Source organism: Dermacentor andersoni, chromosome 1, assembly GCF_023375885.2.
Source record: "Dermacentor andersoni chromosome 1, qqDerAnde1_hic_scaffold, whole genome shotgun sequence".
In the NCBI taxonomy this organism is placed as follows: domain Eukaryota; kingdom Metazoa; phylum Arthropoda; class Arachnida; order Ixodida; family Ixodidae; genus Dermacentor; species Dermacentor andersoni.
The window spans coordinates 380,557,700-380,585,627 of record NC_092814.1 but is presented as its reverse complement, the minus strand read 5'-3'; the positions used below and the strand labels follow the sequence as shown (position 1 = coordinate 380,585,627).

General features: G+C 45.7%; 1 protein-coding gene across 2 annotated transcripts in view; it reads right to left on the bottom strand.

The window, feature by feature from the left end:
• The window catches only part of Hgsnat (Heparan-alpha-glucosaminide N-acetyltransferase), a 242,300-nt gene that overhangs the window by 140,843 nt on the left and 73,529 nt on the right, over positions 1 to 27,928 (bottom strand). For both annotated transcript variants that reach the window (XM_055064926.2, XM_055064927.2), the window contains exons 2-6: positions 15,010 to 15,140; positions 13,850 to 13,953; positions 7,563 to 7,632; positions 5,710 to 5,758; positions 3,585 to 3,682 (exon numbers count right to left, since the gene is read on the bottom strand). In XM_055064926.2, the coding sequence (XP_054920901.1) occupies positions 3,585 to 3,682; positions 5,710 to 5,758; positions 7,563 to 7,632; positions 13,850 to 13,953; positions 15,010 to 15,140 (452 nt within the window). The remainder of the gene's footprint in view (positions 1 to 3,584; positions 3,683 to 5,709; positions 5,759 to 7,562; positions 7,633 to 13,849; positions 13,954 to 15,009; positions 15,141 to 27,928) is intronic.

Here is a 27,928-nt window from a genome sequence, read left to right as displayed (position 1 = left end):
GCAATGCAGTCCTGTGCATGAGATCAGAGGCTTGAACAAGGCTGGAAATTAAGCAACGTGGGGTATGTATGCTTGTTTTGGGAGCACACGGAAATACACCAAATCGGGGGTACAAAGTGACATGGGATGGGCATCATTAGAGGGCAGGGAAGCTAGCAGCAAGAGGGAATTTGGAGAGCAATTGAGAGTAATGGCAGGAAAGCGATGGGCTAGGAAAGTTTTCAGTTACTTGTACATGAGGAATGTTGACACAAACTGGATGAAGCGAACCAGAAAACTATCAAGCAAATATTTGGACAGCAGTGAAAGGGGGAGGCAAACCAAGAAACATCTGTTAAGAGAAAGGTTAAAGAAGCAGAGAGAGGTCTGTGGAAAATAGGGATGCAGATAAAATCAGTACCATGGGAACATACTGAACTTTCAAGCAGGAAATTGCCAAAGAAAATATCTACGATAATTATAGGGGAAGCGCTCTGTTGTTTGAAGCCAGGAAGAGAGTACTGCGACCTAAAAGATCTACCGAGTCAAGTATCAAGGGATAGACACATTATGCGGTGCATGAGGAGAGGAAGAGGAAACATACTTTTCTAAAAGGGGCTTCACCCTACAGTTCAAAGCAGCGTGGCTGATTTTTTCAAAGCACTGGGGTTTGGGGACAGTGGAGGCAAAATAGACTTCAAGCGGGTATAAATAACCAAATGGACGTTATCTGATTGGTGGCTAAAATCAAGGCAAGAGTTAAATTTCACCCTCCACTAAGTACAAACTATATTACTAGCCATGGCTAGGTGGCATGTGTCGCCACCCGATTTAAAAGGTTCAGCCTTATTCACTGATCCATCCATCATCCTCTTCAAGCGTCAGGGATATTTCTCATTTGCAAAGCTTACTTCTAAGTATTTGGCCGCGTTATGTGTTTGGCACTTTAGTGGTGTGATAAGCTGCCCAAGCAAGTTGCCTGTCAAGATGAACATTCCATCTGGGGATCCTGCTTCTGTGGATTTTCTTTTAGTATATATTTATAATAAGAGCTGGAAAGTACTGGCTTTCTATCTTGAATCTCATGGCCCCAGGAGCAGGTGCTGGCATGCAGACCATGCACTTTTGGTCATTCATTAGCATGTGATATTATGCCCTCCTACTAATCAGTTTTAATGTTTTTAAATATAACTGTGGCATTGAGATCGCTAGTCATTTTCAGTGTGTTAACACCCTTTTCTCACTACTTTGGTTTAGTGAAGTTGAATTTTTAAGAATTTGTTTTTATTGAAGTTCTTTATTTTTTTACATCCACATTTATCCTGTTTGTATACAGTTAGAACTTGCAATGAATATTTTCATACATGTCCCTGAATAGGGGCCAATCATTCTTGTAATAAAGCATTATCAATTGCATAAATAAAGAGTAACGTTGATATTACATAGTGTTCCTCACTTTCGTGCTTTAACTAGTGTTTACTGAACTCACTTTTTTCATGTAGCCATTGCAAGATTTGTAATAATTCACAATGATCAAAATACAGATCTGCGATTTTGTGAGCCCAGTTTTCACATTTTGATTAAGCGCTAGAACTATATATAATGAGAAAGATACCTAATGAGTATTTTAATTTTTACTTTGACAGTAAAAAGAAAGATACCTCAGGAGTGTTTCAATTTATATTTTGACATTTACATGTTTGCATGTTAACAAAACATTTCAAACAAGGTCACCGGCAACTTGTTGACAACGGTGGTAACTGTGGCATTAGTGTGCCTCAGCAGGTGTACCATGGAGGACAAATGAACAGTGGAGCATGTGGCCGAAGCATAACTATAAGGGTACAGTGCATGCTGTTGGCCAGTCATTATGCAGATGCATGGGCATGTGGTTCTCACGTAGAGTGCAGCGCTGCTCGCCCTACTGCGATAAACATCACCCGTATTTTGTCTCAAGGTTGTTTTCTCATCCCGGTGCAGCAGTGCCATTCCCACCTGGCAGTACACTATTATAGCGACTAGCACTATTGCTGCACCTGTAGCAAATATAGCTGGCATGTGCCCAGTTTCCTAACTTGCGTGGGTTTGATTTTGTTACCACCATCAAAGCTGCCAGTATCTCATTGTAATTTGAATAGCACCAAAAATGTATTACACTGGAGAAAAAAACAACAGTGCTAGCCATCTTAACAAGTATCACAGGTACGAATGGCACTGCAGTGGCAGGGTGAGAATACAAGCTTTAAACAAGATCCAGGGGACGTAATCGCACCAGGACAAGCAGCCCCACATCCCGCGTCGAAACCACATGCGTGTGCAGGTATGCAATGATGGCTGGCTGACGCCGGACACTGTGCTTTCAGTTATGCTTTGGCCACACGCTCTGCTGTTCGCATTTCATTTGTATTCAATAGTACATCTGCTGTGGAACTTGCAGGTATGCAGCTCATTATAGCATGAACAAGAAAGATCCATCAGATGTTCTATGAACCTCCTGTGTCCCTAAAAGGAACACCTGTTAGAGATCACTTATGTCCAGCTGCGATATCCTTTCAATGTTACAGCAACGCTATCTGGATGGGACTTAGGTTATCCATGGTAAGTAATTGTTATGCTGTTTGGAAAAATACAGATATCTATAGGATGTGCGCAATGTCTAAAACATGATGGTCTATGGATAACCGTGGGACATAAATGGTTCACTGGGGAATACATTGCACTTAACCAAAACAGTCAGTTAGACAAAAGGTGTGAGAGCTGCTAAAACGATAACACAGGATAGCCTGTCTTAAAGAGATTGTAAAATCCTTCGTAATCATAACACAAGCAATCAGGCTTTGCACACCACAGCTGAACAGTTGTTGAACAAAGATCTGCTGGTCCTTAGCTCTCAGAATCTTTCTTGAGCAACTGTCAGTAGGCCAGCATCCAATCTTTTCGACCAAATAGTGAAACAACAATTTCCACTAAAATTTCTCAAGAAACCACAACCAGCGGCACATTATGTTGTAGACTACACATGATGACACCAAATGGCCAATGAATCCACAAAAAAGATCATGGCCGTGCACTCAATGACTACGATAAAAGGCAGATACATCTGGTGAAATTTCAGCAATGTACTATCAGCAAGAGTTGAAGTGTGAAAACCAGATTGTGTGGCTTTTGTGCAATCAAGTGAAAACCAAGGGCAGTGGGAGCTGGAAATCATAAATGACATGTCACAAGTAATGGTCCTGACACAAAAGTTTGATCACAAATGGTGTGTCATTGGTCTTTCGCTAGGTTGTCAAAAACCCCAGACATCCAAGCTCACAGTACAGGATTACTTCCTCACAAAACGAATTTATACCGCGCATGTTAATTTTTTAATGAGGCACTAGACAAGGCAACATATAAAACACAACCTTTGCTCAAAACTTAAGCATCTTACACTGTGACTGTGTTTCCTCATAACATTTCCTATTTATTACACAACACTGACTGGCCTAAGCCAACAGCAGCCATTGCTGTGTTCTAAATATTTCAAGCCCTTTGTGAAGAGGAGTTCTCAAGAAGAGGTATAATTCTGCTGTACTGCCTCCCAGCATTGCCATATGACTTACCCTCTGAAAGCATCGAGAGAGTGTAGCCGCTTTTTAGGGGGTGCAGTGGGTACAGCTTGGCCGTCTTCAAATGTCACAGCAGTCCCCAGTATGCCTTCCTGCAAGCATCGTATTCCAGATTGATAAAGCTTTACAGGCAATCACTTTTTCATATCCAACTTAAAACCAGGGTAAAATTTGGTGATCACAAAAATTAACAGTCACAGCGTGTAAGTTCATGCATCAATCAATAACCAATATGCTTGTGACCCACATAAATGCACTCATAAGCTATATCAGAGTCCAGGATTTAAGGACTTCCTTCAGAAGAACAAAACAAACAACTAACCAATTCCTAGAGCACATGATTAAAAATTCCTCTATTATATTTCACTACATCTTTGCACAGTAACTTCTGCACAATAGCCATCTGAATGACTGGCTTACCACCAGAATAATACCTGCTTATAAACTTAGGTTGATGGTTCAGCGATACAGACCCATGACAAAGTCACATTAGTGGACAAGCTAGCAGTTGTGCAGAAACATGCAGTTTGTTTTATTTCACAAGACTATTACTGGACAACCAGCATCAAATGAAGTCATAGCGCTGCATTTTGCAGACAAGATTGACAACAGGATGTACGCTATTTTTTATCGCAATCACATACAAAAGGGCCCATTGTACTAGAAATCTAGGAGTGCAGATTTTTGGGCTAGCTGGTTCCTTGCATCAATTGAAGTCATAGCGCTGGATTGACACAGACACAAGAAAGACGACAGGATCTGTGCTATTTCCTGTCATCTTTCTTGTCTGTGTCTATCCAGCGTTATGACTTCCATTGATGCAACAAACCAGCTAGCCCAAAAATCTGCACTCCTGGACAGCCAGCGTTATGCAAAGTGAATTAGCCCTTAACTTGCCCCTGCTTACTACTCATTGTAAAATAGCCTGCCTATGTTTATTAATTTTTTTCAGAAGATATATATTATACTGAAACCCGTCTTGATTGCCACTTTATCCACTTGCTTATTACTTTTCATATTTAGAATTGACCACAGACAAAAAGTAAGTGATGGGTCATTTCATGCCAAATGCACCAGCCGAAAGCTTAACCCTCTCCAATTGAAAGAAAAAAATTGCAGCCATTTATTAAGTCTAGAAAAATGTATTCCCAAAATATTTCATGCGAAAACAAAAATGTTTGCCTGCCTGAGCACCATTTGCATTCTCCCCTTAAGAGCAAAACAAGATGCACAAGAAAGAATTGTGAGAAATTTATGTTAATTCAATGAACGTGTACGTTTTGTCTCAATACCTTAGAAATGTAGTGCTTTGCTATGCACTCCTCTTTGTAGGCCCTAACTATTTTTAACATATTAATAATGTGGATAAAAAGGCCAAGTTGGGGCACATTCGAGATTTTTGTATAAACTCTTAAGATTTATCCGCAGTTGTCACAGTAACTATTCCTGGCAGTCATGTGTCGAAATAATGAGCTAAAATGTTTTGCCATGCAACAACTCGCAACATTAGAGAAAAATGATCCCCAAGTTAAGAAAACGAAATCATATTCCCTGCCATAAATTCCACATTGAGGCGGCCCACCTGAAAATATGAAAGGTTGCGAGTTTCATAGAAGGGCACCTAACAATTCGTTTATGAAAGTTTAATTAGAGTAATTTTTGTTTTAGGAGAGAGAGAAATTTTTGAAGTGTGGTCCCAACTCAATATGGCACCGTTGACCTGCAGCCAGTGCATCATTGCTGTAGCACACACTTCTCAGGGTGGTAGGAAGCTTTATGACGAGACCGCGCTTTTCTCAGGAGGGCATTGCAGAAGTAGGTGCTGGAGACTGCTCCGCCACCGTTTATTTGCCCACCGCCAACCCCTGTGCTGCACTCATGCCAGTCCAAGATATGTGCCGGGATCTCTCAACTGCTGCTCAACAAATTTTGAATACTAGGCCTGTGTGGCCAACCACAGCAGAACTCTTCTGTCATCTTCTGAATGCAGCGTCTGCATCTACCTTGACAAAAGTAGAGCAATAATGAAATAAAAAAAAATTTCATAGGACATCCTCATTTTCTTGCACTGCTCCAGAAATTTCAGTTGTAGCTTCTTTCTTGAGCCACTGGTTCCTACCTGAGAGTTTGAGGGGACAGTGCCGAGTGGAACAATAGCAGAGCAAAGCCTGCAGAGAAAACGCTGACATTATTTCGTATCAAAAAAGAATGCTGGGTATTGAATATTTGTTAGCTGTCCTCCTCCATCTAAACAGTCAGTGATATTCATATATTCTTTAAAAACAAACTGCAACGAAATTATAAGCCGCATAATAAGCCTAGTTTCAGAAAGTGTACATATAAAGTAGCCTCCGTGCAAACATTTGCCCCATGAAAGGCTCGCAAATGTATCAACTTTTGATACCAAAACTGGGAGAAAAAAACATGCCACTGCTACCACTAGCTGGAAGTGACGCATGACTCAACCGCATGGTCCCTCAGCATGACCTCCAAGATTGGGCACTGACAGTGGTGCGCTGAAAAGTCTCGGAGGCGATGTCCTGGGACATGCACCATATCCGCTAACCACCAAGAGCATGCACCTGCTAGCATGCTACTTAAATACTGCTAATAGAAAAATTGGACAACCACCAGACATGCAGGTTTGCCAAGATTGCTTCACTTGTATATAGTATTTCCATCAGGCAAACCTCTCCAGTAAGTATCTATTAAATCTCTCTCCCACTTTTCAAGTTTTATGCAATTTTTATAGATTACCTGTGGTGGGTAGCAGATTTCTAGTCCTTCATCTGGATTATTCAAAGAGGCAGACATTACTGGCATGAGAAATCGAAACACATTTTGAACTAATTAACAAAAATTCACTTATTAAATTCCTAATTACGTTGCAGCACATACTGCAATTTAATAATTGTAGCTGGTGAGATTGCAAGGTTCATCCACTTAGAATAACTTTTCGGGGCGATATATGATTTTCAAAGTATTTATTGAAAAAATGCGCGAAGAAATACACATTGGCGTTCCAGTTACTCTTGTGCTTCAATGCATAGAAGAAAATTTTCTTAAAAAATTAGGCATAACAAAAGTGCATTTTTATTGCTAGTTTGATGGTGCATATCTCGAAACCTATGCCACCTTCAAACTTCATTCTAAATGGATTTGCCTTGCAAACACACTGGTTACATACAATATGCAAATTGCCATATGTGCCATAAAGTAATGAATAAAGAATTAGCGAATTTTCATCCCTTAATTGATTATGTGCTTTGATTTCTCATGAATGTCAGCCTTTGAATAATCCAGCTCAAGGACAAAAAATTAAGCTATCTGGCACAATTGATCTCTAAAAATTTCGTAAAACTTAAAAATGATCACGCTGTATATGCTACTCATTTGTTGCCAATTTAGCCGAAGTGAAATTTCATTGCAGCTGGCCTTTAAGTTGTAAATGACATCAATAACACCGTGGGATATGTTAAGCTAAGTAAATGTCTTTTTATGTACATGCAATAAAACAAGAATCACCATTATACATGCAACAACTTTCAAGGCCTTCCTAGAGGATAGAGAGATGAAAGAGATTAGACAGCCAGGGAGATTAACTGGAAGATAGATATCCAGTTTGCCTTCCTAGAATGTATGTGTATATATCCCATGCATTACACATATGAACAATTATAACAGATAAAATCAATTCAAATACAGCAGTACACTTATCAAGCTACACTCTACATTTAAAAAATATGTAATTGCTGCTGCAGTATGAAAGGCATTCATTATTTAAAAAAAGGCAATTTTATGACCATCATACATTGTAACCATCATTCCGCACTATTAGCTGAAGCACCCATTGAATAAACCAGTCTAATTTTTACCTATCACAAGGATTTCTCATGAATACACAAACAGGTAAAAAAACGCACACAAAACAAGAGAAAGTTATACGCTCAACCAGATACGATAAAGACTTGCCTCTTGAAGCAGGCCATGGCTTGCCAGAGTAACACCAAAAACAGCAGTACTGCTGCCATGACAATGAGTGCTGTCAAAAAAAAGAAAGAAAGAAAAAGAAGAAAACAAAGAAAGCAGGGTCTGTGTGAAAAATGTGCAGGTTTTCTCGCAGCTGGCCACTGCAGTGTGCCAGGGCACCAGAGCACTTGCCAACTATGCTTTTATCTCATTCAAGATCAATCTCTGCCACAAAGTATCCAAAGTTACATGGAGCTCATATTCTTGTCATTTTGTCATCTCATAAGCAAACAGCAAAAGGAAATAAAAAAAAAAATTATGGGGCTTTACGTGCCAAAACCACTTTCTGATTATGAGGCACGCCGTAGTGGAGGACTCCGGAAATTTTGACCACCTGGGGTTCTTTAACGTGCACCTAAATCTAAGTACACGGGTGCTTTCGCATTCCGCCCCCATCGAAATGCGGCCGCCGTGGCCAGGATTCGATCCCGCGACTTCGTGCTCAGCAGCCTTACACCATAGCCACTGAGCAACCACGGCGGGTAGCAAAAGGAAATGTCAAGGTTATCTGCCAAACTCGTAGGCATAAAGGAAACACTAGACTGCCTTTTGTTTTCTCCACATAAATTCCAACCAGCAGTAAAAACAAATACATTTATTTTTCAGTGAATAAATTCTGTAATTAAAATGTCCAGCCCCCCAACAGACAGTATGCAAAGTTTGGCAAGCTAACATCTGCCAATAGTGAAAAGGTGGACTTATTGGTGACACGAGACACACAGAACGAGACACACACACGCCGCTGTGTTTTTCTGCTCCCATTTGTCTCGTATTGCTGCACTGCACATCTAATGATACAGATAGCTTCAAAGCCACCCGTAAGATAATGTTAATTCACCATGTGAACAAAAGGCAAGAAACATGCACATGTGTGAACATATTCCACAAACAGCTGCAGTGGCTACCGCTTATACTGCTGCGGTGGCTTAGTAGCAATGGCGTTCTGCTGCATGCATGACATCACAATTTTGACCACAAGGGGGCTCTTAGTACACGAGCATTGCTGCGTTCCATCCCCATCCAAATGTTACCACTGTGGCCGGGTATCGAACCCGTGACATGCTCAGCAGCAGAATGCCGTTGCGTTGCCCCTGAGCCACCGCAGTGGGTCTAAACATTAAAAATGCGACAAAAACGCAGGGGCTCCACAACCTTGAATGCAGGCTTTCACAGCTATATAGAAGCCCTGTGGGTGGACAGTGTATCACATCTACGGCGGTGGCTGAGTGGCTGTGGTGTTCTGCTAAGCACAAGGTCGCAGGTTTGACTCCCGGCCACAGCAGTCACATTCCAATGGGTTGGAATGCAAGAATGCTCAATCTCACGTATGATGCTTTGGGTGCACATTAAAGAACACCAGGTGATTAAAATTAACTGAGAGCCCTCTACTATGGCATCCCTCATAACCCACTGTGCCAATTTTAAGATGTTAAACCAAATATGGTGATTCCTCAACTGCAGATGCAAATGTAGTCTTTCAATGACCTAAGCGAATTTTGTCCATCCTTCATGTCAATGAACCTGTGCATGTAGACAAACATAATCCATAGAACTTGAGAGAACACATATCACAGTCGTGATGTTGCTTAGATAAATGAAACCGTACTACCATGTTTTCGCAAATTGAAGCCCCCTGCCTCCCCCACTTAAATCTAAGCACCCCCCTATTGTTAGGTAAAAAGAGCCAGAAAAAATATACATAGCATACCAATGTTTCATTTATTCTGAATCTTCGAGCTTTCCCCCACTTTGAACATCGCAGCCACAAAATCATCAAAGAACAAATTGCAACAGAAGTCGCAAGAAAGAAGGGTCCTGTTTTCACTATCACTATACTCTGGGGTCCTCGTCTGTATGCATGCATTTTGTAATTTCTGTTTTTTATGAATAAACTCAAACTAAACAAAAAAGAAGTAATTGGAAGCAACCTACTTTCAGCACACCAAATATCAGTATAGTGATGCGCTACAGGGTATACAAGCAATTACATTTGCATTAGGTAGCAATGGTTACACACCAAAGAAAAGGAGACATGTGAAGCCTCACAATGTACATGGTCTGAAGTTGTGTTTTTTTTTTCTTTTTCATTCATAGCATAGGTGTAATGGGCTATCAATTTAGATCAACTCAAACCCAGTACAAATCAAAATAAATAGCAAACAAGCAATATGGGCATTGTGGCAGAGAATGATGAATGCACAGGAATGTGGTCTTTAGACCAGCTGGGAAGAGGAGTAAATCGATAACTATAAGCATTCCTCTAGATAAAAAAAAAGGTGTGGGGGGGGTCACGTAACATGAGAAATATAGTGCTTCCTTACTGCTTCTTTGTTGTTATCACATGCTGTGTATTTTGGCTGCTTCTCCTCACTGGAGATCTAGTATATCAGTTACACATGAAATGCAGAAATGTTTTCATTTGGCCATGCTCTGACAAATTTGAATAAAATTTTTCTCTTTAAAAGAAAAGCTGCATACCAGAGATTGCTGGGAATATATTTTTTAGTTAAGCCATAAACTCCATTCCAAAACTGCCCCACATTGGAACGTTCAAAAAAATTTATACATTGAGTTAACAGGGTGTCTATCAAATTGACATTTCTAAATTCTCTGAGTTTTCCAGGTTTACCCTGAGTGCCACTGTGAAATTCCCTGAGTGATGCAGAACTATGTTTTATGTGAAGACGGGCCGAAACCATATCGCCCGATGCTGTCACCCTCTAGTAAGCATATGAAAAAAAGTAAAAAAAAACCGACTTAATCCAATTTGAATACTAAGAAGTTGTGTTTATGTTATTCAAAAAGAGAATAGAATAGAAGGGAGGAGTTAGTAAAATGCACAGCAATTAATAATATGTCTTCGAAAAAAATTGCAAATCGAGTCGGACATTCTCAAATACGAATAAAAGGAGATGCATAAAGAAGCAAATATTTTCGAGTATGAGCTATTTTATCAACTGGTAGCAAGATCAGTGGTATGGGGCCTGAACTTTGTCACAATTGAGATGCTCTCTCAACAGCTCGTGAGTGAACCTCAACTGTTCTGATCGACATGCTTATACTCTCAGTCTGCGCACGACGCCTCAGTGTTGTGTTTCACTGCTTTAAAGAGTTTATTTTAGTTTCGACGAGGGGGGACACCTGCATCTCGGCATCAGCCAACGCTTTGCTTTTTTTTAGCTCAAGCTTCTTCAAAACGGCGGACGCACGCTTCCTTTCCCATTCATTCGCCTCAATGCGTATAGGTCCTTTCTGCTCTTCTCCTCCTTCCGCCACTCGTTCGCCCCATGGACCATTTGAAGAATCTTCTTGGGGGTCAGTTGCACAGTCCACGTCCGATTTTTCGAACTCCCTAGGGGCCGCGAAAACGTCCGAAAAATCGGCCAGTTAGATAAAATAAATGCATGTCATTTACTGCCCTTAAGGGCTCAAACCGCCACAGGCACATTCGAAAACGCTCTGAAGGCCTGTTGGTACACGTATTCGGCATATCGGTGCCCGTACTCTGACATGAGATACCGGGTGCACACGTGTGTAATTAAGGAATACATACTGTGTCCCGTGGCAATAGCCACTTCCCACGCTTATGCTTCACTGCAATACGTTTGCGCATGCTTCACCAAGTAACATTTATGTACAGAGGCGAAGCTGACTTTCAAAAACCGGCATTATGCAACGTACTGTGCTTTCCAAGCTTCTAAGCCAATCGCGAGGACCACAAAGGCGGAGTCGGTGCCATTGCTGACAGCAGCGAATTCTTTCAATGAAAAACACGGCACCCAACGGCAACAAGCTTAATAGCGAATGCGAAGCAGCTAGGTAGATCTAGCGTTGCCGCAGTGGTGGCTACGGCTGCCAGCGGATATGCGCGCGAGAGCGCCGGTTCGAGGCGGCGAGTTAATCAAAACGGCAGCGGTGGTGGCTTTGATTAATGCCGTTTCGGACCTGCGATCACGGCAGAACGTCCGGAAAATTGGACGGCGAAGGGTTCTTGCGTCCGAAATTTCAGACGTTCTGATACATTTACTCTGTGGGGTACGTGGTGGTGCCGCGAAGCCGTCCAAATTATCGGGCATCCGGAAAGTCGGTCGTGGACTGTACACTGGCAACTCCTTCAGCCAACGACAGGGCGTCAAAGACGATTCATTACGATTCCTGCCTGTTACTCGAGCCAGCATTACCGCGACTTTCGGCCCTTTCAATAAGAGAACAGTTAATTTTCCCTGATATAGGCACAAATTCCCTGAGTTTTTCCAGACTACTCCAAATCCCTGAGAATTCCCGGTTTTCCCGGTTGGTAGACACCCTGGTTAATAACCTTACAATTCTGCAACAGAAGCTGATACCACAATTATGTGAACTGCACCTACTGGCGTGCCTAAAGCAGAACAAAATGTGTTGGGAATGACTCAAACATACACCGATAATCTGTGAACAAGACTTTTGCAAGCTGGCATAGAAACACTCGTGTAAACTGTAAAGTAATACATTGGATTCATTGTAAGGTTTGTAACAGCGCAACACAAGACACGGACAAAAGGAAGGTAAAAACAACAACACGGCGCTGACTCTCAGCTTATATTTTACTGAAGATGCGGCTAGCACACACACACGTGTGTGTGCGTGTGTGCCAGTTAAAAACCACAACATGTGCAAGACACAGAAATACATAAAGGAAACTGGCGAACTGAAGCATAATCAGGAGTGACAAAGGTAACGAAGTTCCTTGTCACGAAGAGCGATAGATGGTTTGCTGATACATGCCTTTTCCTAATCTTTATATTGTAAGCCTCAGGGATTTCTCTTGTCAATTGGCTGGCGTGTTCATAAATGACATTCGCTTTTTTTTTTTAATAGGGGCGACAACCGCACGACTAGCAATGCTCCGGGAGATGAAGTGGTGCAACCCCTTGAAGAGATAGCTCATGCTCCCTAAGTCGAGCACACAGCACTTTGTTTGTCCCATGTACTCTCTAACACAAGATAATGGAATGGCATACACAACCTGCTTAACACGAGTGATGTGCCCGTTTACATGGTTGAAAGTGCAATTTCCCTTTACTTGCTTATCCTTCAGCATATTGTGCACTATAGGGCTTATGCAACCTATCTTGTGTTTCACAGAAAAACAAACATTGATGCCGTACCTTGAACCAACATTCTTAAGCCCATGCGCCAACTTGTGTACATACGGTTCTACTGAGTTTCTCCTTTTTTTCCTCTAATTTAGTTTTACCACCTTGGTCATTTATGCTCTCACATCAGACCACTTCACACCACTTGAAAACCATTAGTACCACTTGAAAACCAGTAGCAATATTTTCACCTGGGATGCCACGAACCATACTTTCACACACAGATGAAATAATCACTTCAGGGTAGCCAGCATCCAGTAAACAATTGACTTGATCAGAAAAAACAGCCTTGGACATATGAAAACAAGACTTAAGTGCAACGTTTAGGACAGTCTTCACGATATCCCTCTTCACTGATTATGCTTCTGTTCATCACAGTTGCCCTGACTATCTCTGTGTCTCGCGCATGTCAAGGTTTTGAACTGGCACATATATATATATATGTTGGACGCATCTTCAATAAAATATCAGTTGAGAGTCAGCGCCGTGTTGTCGTTTTTACCTTCCTTTTGTTCGTGTCTTGTGTTGTGCTGTTACGAACCTTACAATGAATCCTAACAAACTGGCCCAACTTATTGTGTAATACATCGGATTTGTCCAGTTAGGATTACGTTTCTGTTGCAGTTCACAGTATTAAGCACTCCATACTTATATGTAAACTCAGCAGCTTATATTTTCTTAATTTACATAGTTTCATCATTTTTTATAAACACATTTGACTAAATAGTTGTAAACTTAACACTTTATCTTTAAAAAATTTACATAAATTCATCATGTTCTCTAAGTATATTCGAGGACCTAAATAAAAAAATTTGCCATCTACAATCACTACAGTTTAACTTTCTGCTATAAATGTCAACAAATTTCACTCGAATGGTTTCAGCAGTTGCCTTCAGAAAGCACTTCCACGTTTCACTAGTACCTGACAGGAAAATAATGGCTCCACGCTAGAGCTTCCTCTATAAAGCCCGGTAACTCTGCCCTCCCACTAAATATCTAAAATGAAAATGAATTCCAATGGGGTGCAAAAGCAATGCTCCTACAGCACTCTTCACCTCCCCTTTCCAATGAGGTGTGGCTTCAAGGAATACTCACGATTATAGATGTTGACAGGCTCCTCGACCACCTGCCAGTCACAGTGGCCATTGGGCAAGACACGCAGCAGATATGAGCCATGTTCACCAAGGTACTTACGGTAACTGCAATTGAAAAGTTATGGACAACCTCTTACAAGGAACAGGAAAGACACCTCAAGGGGCAAATAAATGTGAAGAGAAACAAAAGACAAACACTAGAGGCCCCTGGATGTAATGAGAGAGAGCGACTAATACCAGAGAAGACGAAAGCCTACTGACTGCACTGTAACTGTGTAGCGCACGGCTGACACCTGAACATCGATAAGCAGCATGGGGAAGGGTGGAGAAGGAACAAAAAGATATGATGCAGTGGCTACGGATGCTCTTTGACACCAGATGCACCCAAGCATTAGTGAGCATTGCTCTAATTCCTGTGCCAAATGATGGCCCACGCTTTCCCGAGTGTATCACTACTGTGGAGACTAACTGAAACCCTATTTAAAGGTGCTCATTAACAACTTGGCCAACAGGAATGCTACAGGGACACAAATTACTTGTAGTAACGCTAAAATATGGCAACCTGGATACGAAAATGTTCTTGAGTGTAACTAGGTTTTTAAATCATCAGAAGCCAACAAACAAAGACACCAAAGAAAGCATAGGGGAAATCACTTGTACTTATTGACTGAATTAAAGAAATTATAAATTAATTGCAATGAAAGTAGAGGAAAAAATAACTTGCCGCAGGTGGGGAACGATCTCACGTCTTCGCATGCATCGCATGTGAAATGCGAAGACGTGGGATCGTTCCCTGCCTGCGGAAAGTTGGTTTTTCCTCCACTTTCATTGCCATTAATTTATCAGTTCTTTAAATAAATTAATAAGTACATGTAATCTCCCCTATGTTTTCCTTGGTGTCTTTCTTTGTTGGCTTCTCATGATATGATTAATAAAGAAATCGGGCCCCTCAGTTAACCCCCTTTTCTTCTAGGTTTTTAAATTGTGGTTTAACTGCATCATCAAGAGGCTCCGGAAAGAGCCATGTTGAATTCCTCACTCATATCTCTTTTTTTTTGTCGTCTTTTGAAAGCATATTCACCTTGCATGGCTTAAGAATGAGTAAGATGAAAAAATTAGAAAAATTCTAAATGCAGGATGTCAAACCAACAGGACACATACGTGCAGTTGGGCAAGGGGTTCTCATCAAAGTGCCTTCGCAGCTGCAGCTCCGTCTCGTAGATGCTGCCCAAGACCACGCTGAAATTGTCCCGACTCTGATGGTGTGAACGGCGGACTAGCTGGAGCGTGCACTGCACATGCAAGAATTGTGCGAAAGCATGAATAACCCGCAAGTTACCTCGCTGTAATCAGCATGTCAGTATTGCAAATCGCTCTAAAGGCCCATTTGCAGCCCTGTATGCTTATGCTCTTAATTATGTAACTCTTTTTGCCTTTTCATGATCAAGGCTCTCCTTGTTCACCTGACACCTCACCTGTTGCCCTTCCTTTCGACCCCCACTTCACCAACTCTTGACCAATTGATCTGATTCCTTACTGGCCATCTCTGTTTTGGTACACGAGTGGCTCTTTAAACTAAACTGCTTCGACAAAGTACTGAACATTTAATCTTGGGATCAATTTTATAGAACTTGGACTCGGTTTTCATCATACCATTCTCTTGTTTCAGTGCACACCAATTTCAACAGAAAATGCTTCACAGCTAGGTCACGAGCAATTAAAAGAGAAAAAAACTATAATGCTATAGGAAAATATGCATAATACATTTAACCACATCTTCAAACGTTGAGGATTGCAGGCAAGTAGAAAAAAAAAGACAAAAGTCAGGCATGACAGTTCAACAGTACAGGGTGCGGCAGGTATTTGGGAACACACATTTCGTGACCCCTATCCTCTAGGTACACAATAGCTGCAAATACTTTTTTGCTGCAGGTAACCATGGCAGAGCTTCAGCTAACTCAGCAAATGAAGAGGCATGCAGTTATCATGTCCTTGGTTGCAGGACACCCTGATTCAGAGATCGCAACATTCTTGAAGGTTGCCCGATCATTCGTGTTCAATGTTCGGGAAGAACCGGAGGCTGCCAAGGATGATGTGGACGCTGTTCCACAAACGAAACAACATTGTCAGCATTCTGACACTCTAAGGACACCAGAATTCATTAGTTGCGTCCAAGGTATAATTGATGAAGACCCTGGCAAGTCGGTAAGAGCCCTCACCAAGGAGGTGGAGGTTGACGAGGCCACTGTCAGATGTGTGGTTCATAAGGACCTTCGCTACAAGTCTTATGCTATGCGGAGAGGACAGTTCTAGCCTGAGAAAATCAAGGAGAACCGCATGACCAGAGCTAAGCGTCTCCTGACCAAACTGAAACACCCAGAGGAGCCTGGAATGTTGTGGTTTTTCTCCGATGAAAAAAACTTCATCCAGGACCAGAAGCTGAACCACAAAAATGATCCGTGGCTGTGCAGAGGCCCCGAGGATGTTCCAACTGTCATGCGCACAAAATTTCCAGCATCAGGGATGGTACTGGGTGCCATGAGCAGTGAAGGAGACATGATGCCTCCACATTTTTTTTTTATCCAAGGTACCAGAGTTAACGCTGTTGCTTACACTGAGGTATTGAACACGATTGTGAAGCCCTGGATTGCTGCTGTAGCACGTGAGAGTCTGTATGTTTTCCAGCAAGACTCTACACAGCCCATACCACGCAAGAATGGATGGTCAAAAACCTCCACGACCATGTTACTCCAAACATGTGGCCTCCCAGCTACCCAGATCTCAACCCAGTGGACTACTACGTATGGGGCGTAGTTGAGAGGGAGTCCAGTAGGCACCCACACAAAACCCTTGAGGCTCTCAGGGGAGCTATTGTTGATGCACTGGCGAATGTTTCGAAGACACACCTCATCACAGCCTGCAGTCGGTTTCGGCAGCGTGTGGAGTCTGTGGTTGCTGGTCTCGGCGGTTTCATTGAATGATGACATTCCTTGCATGCATGACCACCTGTACACAATGTGAAATAGTAATAAATTATCTGTATCCAGTATCTGTACCTGTTTGCATGTGGGCATAACTTTGTTCTCAAATACCTGCTGCACCCGGTATCTACCTTCTTTGGCAAGAAATAGAGAAAAGAAAATATCCCAACCATCACGACAGAAAAGGAACAAACTCACAGGTCCTCATCCTTCACTTCCGCGACCATAATGCAACAATACTATGAGATTTCAATCCTATCAGTTGATAATGACTATCTATTGACATCCACAGGACCTCTGTTCATGGTGATCTGCGAGTTGTAACATGATCTACTGCTGTCGTGTATGAGTTTGCGATGTCGCATATCATCAACCGAATGTTTAAAAACACAAGAAGATGACTGTTTTTTGTTCCTTACTCTTAAATATGATACACAAGTATACCACAAAGTGATGTGGTATACATGTGTGTATATCCCTTAACACCTTGCAAGCTATTGCTATACGGGTGTTTTTATGTGGACACTCCAGGCGCATTTCTGCCGTCGCCGTGAGGTTCCGTATAAAGTCGAAGGGCGATAAAATCGTCGCCGCGCGCCGTACGTATGCTTTATGTGTGAGTGAAAGCGTCCGAGGGTGAGCCGGCGATCGCGGCTCAATCTCGCGCAGGCACGGAAGGAGCACGCGTATTCCGTCGCGCGCATGGAGCGGAGGGGGGGTAGGCATGGGGGGGGGGGGGTGCGTTCTACTCCGGGCGGCCTGGGCGGCCGCTGTATCTTGAAAGCCGTCTGCAACGGGGACAGTGTCCGCTGTGCCTTCACGGCTTAGTTGGCGTTGATGCGCGGCAGCGCGAAGGTCAATTCGCTCGCTCCTGCTACCGCACTTTCACTCTAGCGTTTTGACAGCGAGTGTCCGCGGTCATCGAGTGAGATGTGTTCATGTTTGCCCATGAACGCGTGACACCATGCTTAATTTAGATAGCAAGTGGATGTTTACAAGTTTATGCAGTCGATACCATGCACTATTCTTACTTCGTATAGCTGTCTACTAATTTGCTATTGCAATCGATGCATGGTTCGCTTTTCAGGCGAAACTGCGACTCTTCTATCGTTAGCAGAATTAAAAAAAAGTCAGTTTCGCCCTACAGGCGAAGCATTAATTGCGACAGAAAATTATTACACAGCTATACAAATTAAGGTTAGTCGTTTTATCAGCGGCATAAGCTGCTGTAATTATTCGCTTACTAGCTAAATTAACAACAATGGTGTCACGCGCGCACAAGCAAACTTGAACACGTCTCACTCAATGACCGCGGACACTCGCTGTCAGAACGCTGGGGTGATGAAGAGCGGCAGCAGCAGCGAGCGAACGGGTTGTGTGCGCGCTATGGAGGTACTGGATTCTTCGCGTGATCGAGTGGTCGGGCACCGTGTGAAAAGGACGGAGCACCAACGCAAGCGACAGCAGGCCGACCGTGAGTCGACCGACTCCGAAGTCGTCGCATCTGCAGATAGGCGCGGGCCGCTGCGCAAACTACGCAGTAGCTACCACAGTAAAAGCCATTCCGCTTCCCTTCCACGTTGCCTTCCCACTTTCCTCCCTTGTGCACGATTCGGCTCACCGTTGTACGCGTTCGCCCGCACATATACGTCATACGGCGCGCGCGGACGATGTTATCACCCTTGGACTTTACATGGAACATCGTGGCAGAAATGCGCCTGGAGTGTTCATATCATTGCTATCGCAATTCTATATGAATGGCACCGATACGCTTGCGCGTGATCCGCGTTCACCAAGTGAAACGTCACTATTTTTTTTAATCGCTTACCGAATGAACAGGCACGTGCGTCTTATACACCGGTGCGACTTATGTACGTCCTTTTTTTCCTCGGAAAAACTGCCGTTTTGAGGGGGGTGCGACTTATACAAAGGTGCGACTTATAGACAGAAAAATACGGTACTCGGCGACACAATTTGGTGAGGCGGTTAGTTTTGAACCCTGTTCTCTCAGCATAGCAGCCCGGTGCTCTAATCATTCGACCGTTGTTACGTTTGACCGGCGAGGCTGGCGATCTACGGGGAAGCGACCGTCGGAAAGACGCCACCATGTCTGCTGCGACGACTCGCTTTGAAGGGACGGCAATACGTCAGTCCCCAGCCCATCGGCGCCACCATGGCTGCGGCGGCGGAGCACGTATTGTTAGTGTGTACGCCGTCCCCCGCACGGTCTGTTTGGAACAGGGGAGCTCCTGGAAGATATTTTGTGGTGCCGTCTCACGTAGCTAAGAAATTGTCAGTCAATGGACAGACGCGGCGGCCATTGTCTGCGGAGTCGACTCTGGGATGAAGAGGCGCCTGCTCGGGGCAGCACCGTGTCTGCGAGAACCCACTCACCTAGGCATGGTCTGTGCAACCTGTGCGGAAGTAAGTGCGTAAACCCTCCCCCTCAAAGGCGGGTCGGCGACGATAACGTTGGACGCTCCCATCGGTCGAAAGTTGAACGGCCGTTTTTCTTCACCTACGGATCTAGAGAGGACAGAGTGTTTATAAGCAGCCATGGCGCGGCTGCTGAGAGTGCATTCCTCCTTCAGTCATGCTAGACTGATGAACTGTAACGTTCTAATGTAGATACTGTAAATAAATCCCATATTCATCGTTCTCGATGAGAACAAGTCTCTCCTTTCAACGTCCTCAGCGTGGATAAGTTGGACGACGGCATGGGCCAGCTACCATCTATTTCATGCCCGACCCCAACCATCACAACTGGCTGACAGCGGTGTTACGTTTCGCCTACGACGCGCGGTATAGCCGGCGCGGATGCAACGGACGCCGGGGCTTCGTTCAAAGCGGCGGACATTTTGGCCCGTTCAGCGCCGCCGATACGCCTCCCCGCCAAGCGCGTCCAGGCGTGTTTCAGTGCCACGTGTCTTCGTGTGTGCGTGTGTGTGTGTGTGCCCACGCTTGTCAAAGCGCGGCAGCCGGGGAGAGGAGCTCCCCAAGAGTGAAGCGAGGAGGTCTGACCACGGCGCCGGCCTGGCGATGCGTCACTACACTCGTCTCAACCTGTCTCTCAGCGTGTCCGTGGCGCCGTCACGTGCGCCAGTGACGAGGCGTTCCTTCTCGCCCTCAACTCCGAGACTATAAGAGCAGCTGCCCCCGGACGCCGAGAGAGAGGCTCCGATTTCTTCTGCTGAGTTACGTGCTCTCCCGTCTCTCACTTCGGTCGACCTGACCGCCCGCTCTTTTGCGATGTTAGAATAAACCAGTTGTTCTGTTACCAGTCGACTCATGCTTTGCCGAGACCTTCGGATGCTTCCAGTGCCCCAGGCCGCCAGGCCAACGCTACCCTTGGGGCTTGCGACCCGATTGCAACAACGGGTGTCAGCGCTGAGTTTGCAACAACTCGTGCCAGCGCCGAGATTCCCAACAACTGGCTGGTAGCGGTGAGATAGCGACAACGGAGGCCAGCAGCGAAGAGATGCGGTTGACTGTATGCTGAGCAGCACAACGACCATCCGGGAGCAGTGCAACGAGCCCTGTGTGATGACTGGTTGCCTGCAGCGGAACGACTGCGCTGAATTCTTGGCTGCGAGGTTTGGTGAGTGCGGGACTTTCTTCTACCGAGTTTTGCCAGGCTTTTGTTAGTGTCAGAAACAGAGCTGGTAATTGTGGTTGTCGTTGCTGCCGGGTTAGTTTGCGGCAAGACAATAGTAGGCAGTAGAGAAAGCAGCATTCAGAGCAGCCATGGATTTGAAGTCGTTGCGCAAACCGAAATTGCTGGAGCTTGCAAGAGAGTTGGGTCTGGATGTCTCAGACAAACTCAGAAAACCGGAACTGCTAAGGGCTATTCTTGAGTTAGAAGCTGAGGATGACGAGCTGTCGGAATGCCTTGAGACCATTGAGGAGCGGGCAAAAAGACAGGAGCGCGAACTTAAAGAGCAAAAAGAAAGACATGAGCGCGAACTTCAAGAGCAAAAAGAGAAACAGGAGCGCGAACTTAAAGAACAGAAACAGGAGCGCGAACGAAAAGAGCAGAAAGAAAAAGAAGAGCGCGAACACGCTTTGGAAATGAAGCGTCTCGAGGTAGAGATGGAACGCGCTCGTAATGGAAGTCAGGCACACGGTGCAGGAGAACGAGTATTGTTCAAAATGACTGACCTGATGCGGCCGTTTAAGCTTGGAGAGGACATTGGTTTGTTCCTGGTTAACTTTGAGCGAACGTGCGAGAAGCAGGGGTTCTCTCGGGAAACGTGGCCACAGCGCTTGCTCACTTTGTTACCCGGCGAGGCGGCCGACGTAGTCGCTCGCTTGAATAGAGAGGAGGCAGAGGATTTCGACAAAGTGAAATCGAGTCTGCTAAAAAAGTACAGGTTGTCAGCGGAGGCGTTCCGTCGGAAGTTTCGGGAAAATGAGAAAGGCAGAAGTGAATCATATACAGAGTTTGCCTACAGGCTTATGTCAAACATGCAGGAGTGGCTCAAAGAAGAGAAAGCGTTTGGTGACCACGAGAAAGTTCTGCAGTGTTTCGGGCTAGAACAGTTTTATAGTCGGTTACCTGAGAACGTGCGGTACTGGGTCTTGGATAGGCCAGACGTTAGTACGGTGGCTCGAGCCGCTGAGCTAGCCGAGGAGTTTGTGACGCGTCGGGCTCGCGGAGCTAAGGACGGTCAAAAGGGTGAATTTGGCTCCAAGTTTGAGAGGCCACAGTTCACGCCCATGAGAGCAAAGGGGGACAGACGTAGTGCGGATGCGAGTGAAAGCAGTCCGACCGAACGTAAGGAGACGGCGGCAACCGAAGCCGAACGCAGAAAGCGGTTCGAGACGAGGCAAGCGCGCGTTTGTTATACGTGCCAGAAGCCGGGTCACTTTTCGGCGCAGTGTCCGACCGAACATAAGGAAACGGCGGCAGCCGAAGCCGAACGCAGAAAACGGTTCGAGATGAGGCAAGCGCGCGTTTGTTATACGTGCCAGAAGCCGGGTCACTTTTCGGCGCAGTGTCCAGAAACAAAAACAAAAGTCGTGTTTTTGTCATTATGCAGCACTGACGAGAACATGAAGCTTCTCGAGCCTTACATGCGAGACCTCCTCGTGAACGGGAAAGAGTGCCGAGTGCTTCGCGATTCCGCAGCTACAATGGATGTAGTTCACCCCTCTTACGTAGAACCCGATATGTTCACGGGCGAGTGTGCATGGATCAAGCAAGCAGTGGAAGCTCATAGCGTGTGTCTGCCCGTAGCAAAAGTGCTTATTGAAGGACCTTTCGGAGCACTTGAGACGGAGGCCGCAGTGTCATCTATGCTGCCCCCCCAGTACCCGTACCTATTTTCGAACAGGTCCGATCACCTCCTGCGCGAGAAGGGGCTTTTGTTTGGTGAGGCTAGCGTTCGGGCCTTAACCAGATCGAAGGTTCGGGAGCTCGCTGCAAAGGCGGCAGTTGCGGGGCCGACGTTGTCGAACGATGAGAAAGGGTCAGAGGCGCAGCAAGCTGATATTCAGAGCACGCCCGAACTGAATAAAATTGAGCCTGTAGCGTTAAAGGCACCAGATACTGGAGAGGAAATTCCCGATGCGGGAAAGTTAGAAGAGCTATCTGCAGATTTGCTCATCGCGCCTACGTCAGATGGACTTAATAGGTTGCTAAAAGTCAGCCGGTCGGCTTTGATAGCCGAGCAAAAGAAGGATGGCAGCCTAGAAAACATACGCTGCATTGTCAAGGAAGGTGTCGCCAAGAAAAATGCTCGCTTTGTGGAAAGAGGTGGGGTCCTGTACCGAAAGTATCTAGACCGCAGAGGAGTGGAGTTCGATCAGCTGATCGTGCCTCAATGCTATCGTCAGGATCTGTTGCGCTTGTCGCATGGGGGTTCGTGGTCCGGACACCTAGGAGTTAAGAAAACTAAGGACCGTCTCTTGCAAGAGTACTATTGGCCAGGGTGTTTTCGGGACGCAGACCACTTTGTGAAGACATGTGACACCTGTCAGCGGGTGGGCAAACCAGGGGACAAATCGAGGGCGCCGTTGAAGTTGGTACCTATCATTACGGAGCCTTTTAGACGGCTCGTTATTGATGCAGTGGGACCTCTGCCGGTAACAGCCACGGGGTACAGACACATTTTGACTGTGATCTGCCCAGCGACAAAGTTCCCTGAAGCAGTGCCGCTTAAAGAACTCGGCTCAGTTGAGATAGTCAATGCACTACTGTCCATATTTGCGCGAGTTGGTTTTCCTGCGGAAATCCAGTCAGATCAGGGCACGGTGTTTACGAGCGCTTTGACGACAGCCTTTCTCTAAAGGTGCGGGATAAAGCTGTTACACAGCTCAGTGTACCACCCACAGTCGAATTACGTTGAGAAGCTCCACTCCGTCATTAAGCGCGTGTTGAGAGCATTGTGGTTTGAACAACAAACTGACTGGGAGCTGTGTCTGCCTGGGGTGATGTTTGCATTGAGGACAGCGCCGCATGCGGCTACGGGGTTTTCGCCAGCTGAGCTAGTGTACGGTCGCTCGCTGCGTTCTCCGCTTCGCATGCTTCGAGACGGATCACTGCCCTCTCCAATGGCTGCAGACTATCTCTTCCACAAATGGCCGCCTCCTGCGCTGGAGCCTCGCTTTGCAACAATATTCCTTTGAGGTGCGTTACAAAAAGGAGAGTCTCAACGGTAACGCCGATGGCTTAAGTCGAAGCCCCTAACGTGGGAATCAGCCTCAAAATTGTTTGTTACTGATGTTTTTCTTCCTGAGGCAGGATTTTTTTAACCTATTGCTTTTGTGTAGTGTTTCAAAGTGATGATGTGCTTTCTCGTGCAATTTGCCAATTTGTGGACGTGTTCTGAGTGCTGCTAAACTACTGTAAGGAACTAGGCAGTAGTATAAAAGGGGAAAGAGCCTGGCAGGGCTTAGTGAGGGTTGTGCCGTGCTTGCTGACTGAGCGGTTGAGTTTCGGCGTAGTTCTAACGCTTGCCGGGAACGAGAACAAAAATGTCAACTCTCCCGAAGTCACTTTGCAGTGTCCTGTGTGAACCTGAACGAGAGAACGAGGCCTTCTCTGTGCGCTGCGCTCAAGAAACGCCGAAGGACGACCGACTTCGGTTATGAGCATCATCAAGCGACATCCCTCCGGACAGCGGATGCAGTCCCCTGACCATCGGGATCTCCTTCCCCCGGCGGGGCGGTCTGTTACGTTTCGCCTACGACGCGCGGTATAGCCGGCGCGGATGCAACGGACGCCGGGGCTTCGTTCAAAGCGGCGGACATTTTGGCCCGTTCAGCGCCGCCGATACGCCTCCCCGCCAAGCGCGTCCAGGCGTGTTTCAGTGCCACGTGTCTTCGTGTGTGCGTGTGTGTGTGTGTGCCCACGCTTGTCAAAGCGCGGCAGCCGGGGAGAGGAGCTCCCCAAGAGTGAAGCGAGGAGGTCTGACCACGGCGCCGGCCTGGCGATGCGTCACTACACTCGTCTCAACCTGTCTCTCAGCGTGTCCGTGGCGCCGTCACGTGCGCCAGTGACGAGGCGTTCCTTCTCGCCCTCAACTCCGAGACTATAAGAGCAGCTGCCCCCGGACGCCGAGAGAGAGGCTCCGATTTCTTCTGCTGAGTTACGTGCTCTCCCGTCTCTCACTTCGGTCGACCTGACCGCCCGCTCTTTTGCGATGTTAGAATAAACCAGTTGTTCTGTTACCAGTCGACTCATGCTTTGCCGAGACCTTCGGATGCTTCCAGTGCCCCAGGCCGCCAGGCCAACGCTACCCTTGGGGCTTGCGACCCGATTGCAACAACGGGTGTCAGCGCTGAGTTTGCAACAACTCGTGCCAGCGCCGAGATTCCAACAGCGGTCAGACGGACTTTGCGACGTGGTGCTGTGTCTGCGGTGAGTGCTTGATTCTTGCTTTGACTCTCTAGGCTTCATTTTGTGGTTGTTCTGTTTGGAATAGTAGGGAAGCTGGATTATTGACTGATAGCTAGGTTGTGTTTACCTAGCTATATATATTTAGCGAGCAGGACCAAGGCAGTAAAGCAGCAATCGTGGAGTTTAGGACACTGCGGAGAGACGAATTGTTGGTTGTTGGTGAAGAACTGGGCCTAGAGGTACACAAGGAAATGCTAAAATCGGAACTATTGCAGCTAATTTCCGAACAGGCCAGTGAGGAAGACATTGAAATTGGGTTACAACTTTTTAGGAAAAGAGAAGAACGGGACAGAGAGAGAGAGAGGAACGCGAGAAAGATCGCGAGTTAAGGAAAATGCAACTTGAACTTGAAAGCAAACGTTTGGAGTTGTCTCAAGGAAGTGAAGGGGCTCTGGGACGATCAAGTGAGGCAGAATCATACTGCATGGACAGGCTGTTAAAGCTATTTGAGGTCGGGAACGACATAGGCTTGTTCCTAGGAAACTTTGAAAGGACTTGCGAGAAGATGAACTTCGGCGCGAGTACATAGCCACAGCGGTTGTTGTCTATGTTGCCATGTGAGGCTGCGGAAGTAATCGCCAGACTCAGTGCGCAGGATGCATATAATGATTATGCGAAGGTTAAGGCTAGTCTTTTGAAAAAGTACCGCCTTTCAGCCGAAGCTTTTCGGCAGAGGTTTAGAAGCACAGGCAAGAAGGGTAGCGAGGGGTATCCGGAGTTTGCATATAGCTTAAAGTAAAACCTAGTCGAGTGGTTGAAAAGCGCGGAAGCGCACGAGAGCATAGACGATTATTGAATGTATGTGTCTAGAGCAGTTTTACAGAAGCATCACACCATTTGTGAAGCTGTGGGTGCAAGACAGAGAAAATGTAAACACTGTGGAAAGAGCGGCTGAATTAGCTGAAGAGTACGCAACTCGTAGAAAGCTGAACGCAGAGGACGGAAATTGGGATTGTCGAAATGGACCGCGGAAACCATTTCCGTTCAAAAAGGGTTCGCAGACTAGACTACCGGAGCCTGTAGACGTGGAGGAAAAGCCCTCAGAAAAGAGCGAGGAGAAACCAAACGGGGAAATCGGGAAAAAAGAGCAGAAAAGAAAGTTCGAATCTTTTAAACCGATCCGCTGCTATAAGTGCCACAAACTCGGACACACCGCTGTAAACTGCGGGAAACCTAGCGTAGTTTTTTCCTACGTGGAGGAAAAAGACGAGAATATGGAACTTTTAAGCCCATATCTTCACGACCTGCAAGTTAATGGCAAACCATGCCGGGTGCTGCGAGACAGTGCCGCCACTATGGACATTGTCCATCCGTCTTACGTGACGGTAGATGACTTCACTGGAGAAGTAGCATGGATCAAACAGGTTGTAGAAAACACAGCGTGTGTCTGCCCATGGCCAAAGTCAAAATCAGTGGACCGTTCTGGGAGCTCGCGACCGAGGCTGCAGTTTCCAAATTTTTGTCGCTGCAGTACCCTTACATTTTTTCGAATCGGTCAGATCAGTTACTGCGGGACAAGGGACTTAAACTGGGAAAAAGAGGTAACTTCTGTAACCGAATCCGAGCTAGGCTCGAGGGACGAAAAAACGGTTGAGGAAACACTGCCAGCTGACCAGCTCAATGAGAGCATATCACTAGGGTGTCAAAGTTCACGCCTGCAGGAAGAGCCAGCTGACGCACTCGCAAGCGAGGCATGGTCGTTACTATCACCGGCCTCAAAGAACTTTGATCAGCTCTTATGTGTGGACAGAGAGTCACTGGCAGCCGAGCAAAAGAAGGATGGCAGCTTAGCTAAACTACATCACACAGCTAAAGATGGCATTTCTAGGCGCAACGTGACCATACAAGAGAGGAGGATTGTTGTATCGGCACTACAGAGACCGAAAGGGTAGGATTCTAGATCAGTTAGTGGTACCTACAGGGAGGACCTTTCGCGTCTCTGTCATGGAAATGGGTGGTCTGGCCACTTAGGCATAAACAAATCAAAGGAACGATTGCTTATGGAATACTACTGGCTTGATTGTTTCAAAGACGTAGAAAACTTTGTAAGACCATGCAACGCCTGCCAGCGCTCGGGTAAACCAGGAGAAACATGGAAAGCTCCACTAAAGGTAGTGCCCTTAATAACGGAACCTTTCAGACGACTTGTGATAGAGACGGTAGGGCCTCTGCCAAAGACAAAGTCGGGTTACAGGTACTTGTTTACCATGCTGTGTCCGGCTACAAAGTTTCCAGAAGCAATCCCTCTGAAAGAGCTCAGCTCCACCAAAGTAGTAGACGCGCGTTTGACAGTATTCGCACGAGTTGGGTTTCCAGCCGTAATTCACGCGGATCAAGGGTCAGTATTCACCAGCGCACTGACTTCCACGTTCTTACAAAAGTGCGGGGTAAAGTTGATACACAGTTCCGTCTATCACCCTCAGTCAAATAGCGTAGAGAGGTGGCATTCAGTGCTTAAGCGAGTTTTTCAGGCGTTCTGTTACGACCCCAAGGAGGACTGGGAGAACTGCTTTCCGGCCACTTTGTTTGCTTTGTGAACGGTTCCTCATGAGGCTACAGCTGGGTTCTCGCCAGCAGAACTAGTGTATGGGAGGACACCCCGTCCTCCACTGAGAATGTTAAAAGAGATGTGGGAGGAAAGAGGAGAGAGTCCAACAGTGGTAGAATACGTGCTAAATCTGCTGGAACGGCTAAGTGCAACCCAAGAACTTGTCGAAAAGAACATGGGAGTAGCTCAAAAGAACGTCAAGTTCTATTACGACAAGAATGCGAGGCTTCGTACGTTCAGCGCCGGAGACCAGGTAATGATCCTCAAACCTTAAAGAAAGAACAAGCTTGAAGTTCACTGGGACGGACCCGTTTCAGAAACTTTCAGATACTAACTATGCTCTCAAAATGTTCGGCCGCAGGAAGGAGGTGAGGATATACCACTGCAATTTGATGAAGCCGTACGTAGAGCGGAGCGGAGTCGTTAACTGTACCATTAAAGAGCTGGATGACACTAGTACGAAGTTTAATGAATATAAGGCGACCTCAAACTCTGAAATCAGCCTAGAAGAAGCAGTAAAACATTCAGTAAGCTCGCACGCTCTTAGACCCGAGCAGCTAGATGAGCTAAAAGGGCTGTTAGGGGAATATCTCGACAGATTCAGCGACCGGCCAGGTAGAACCGAACTAATAACGCATGAAATACGGCTGA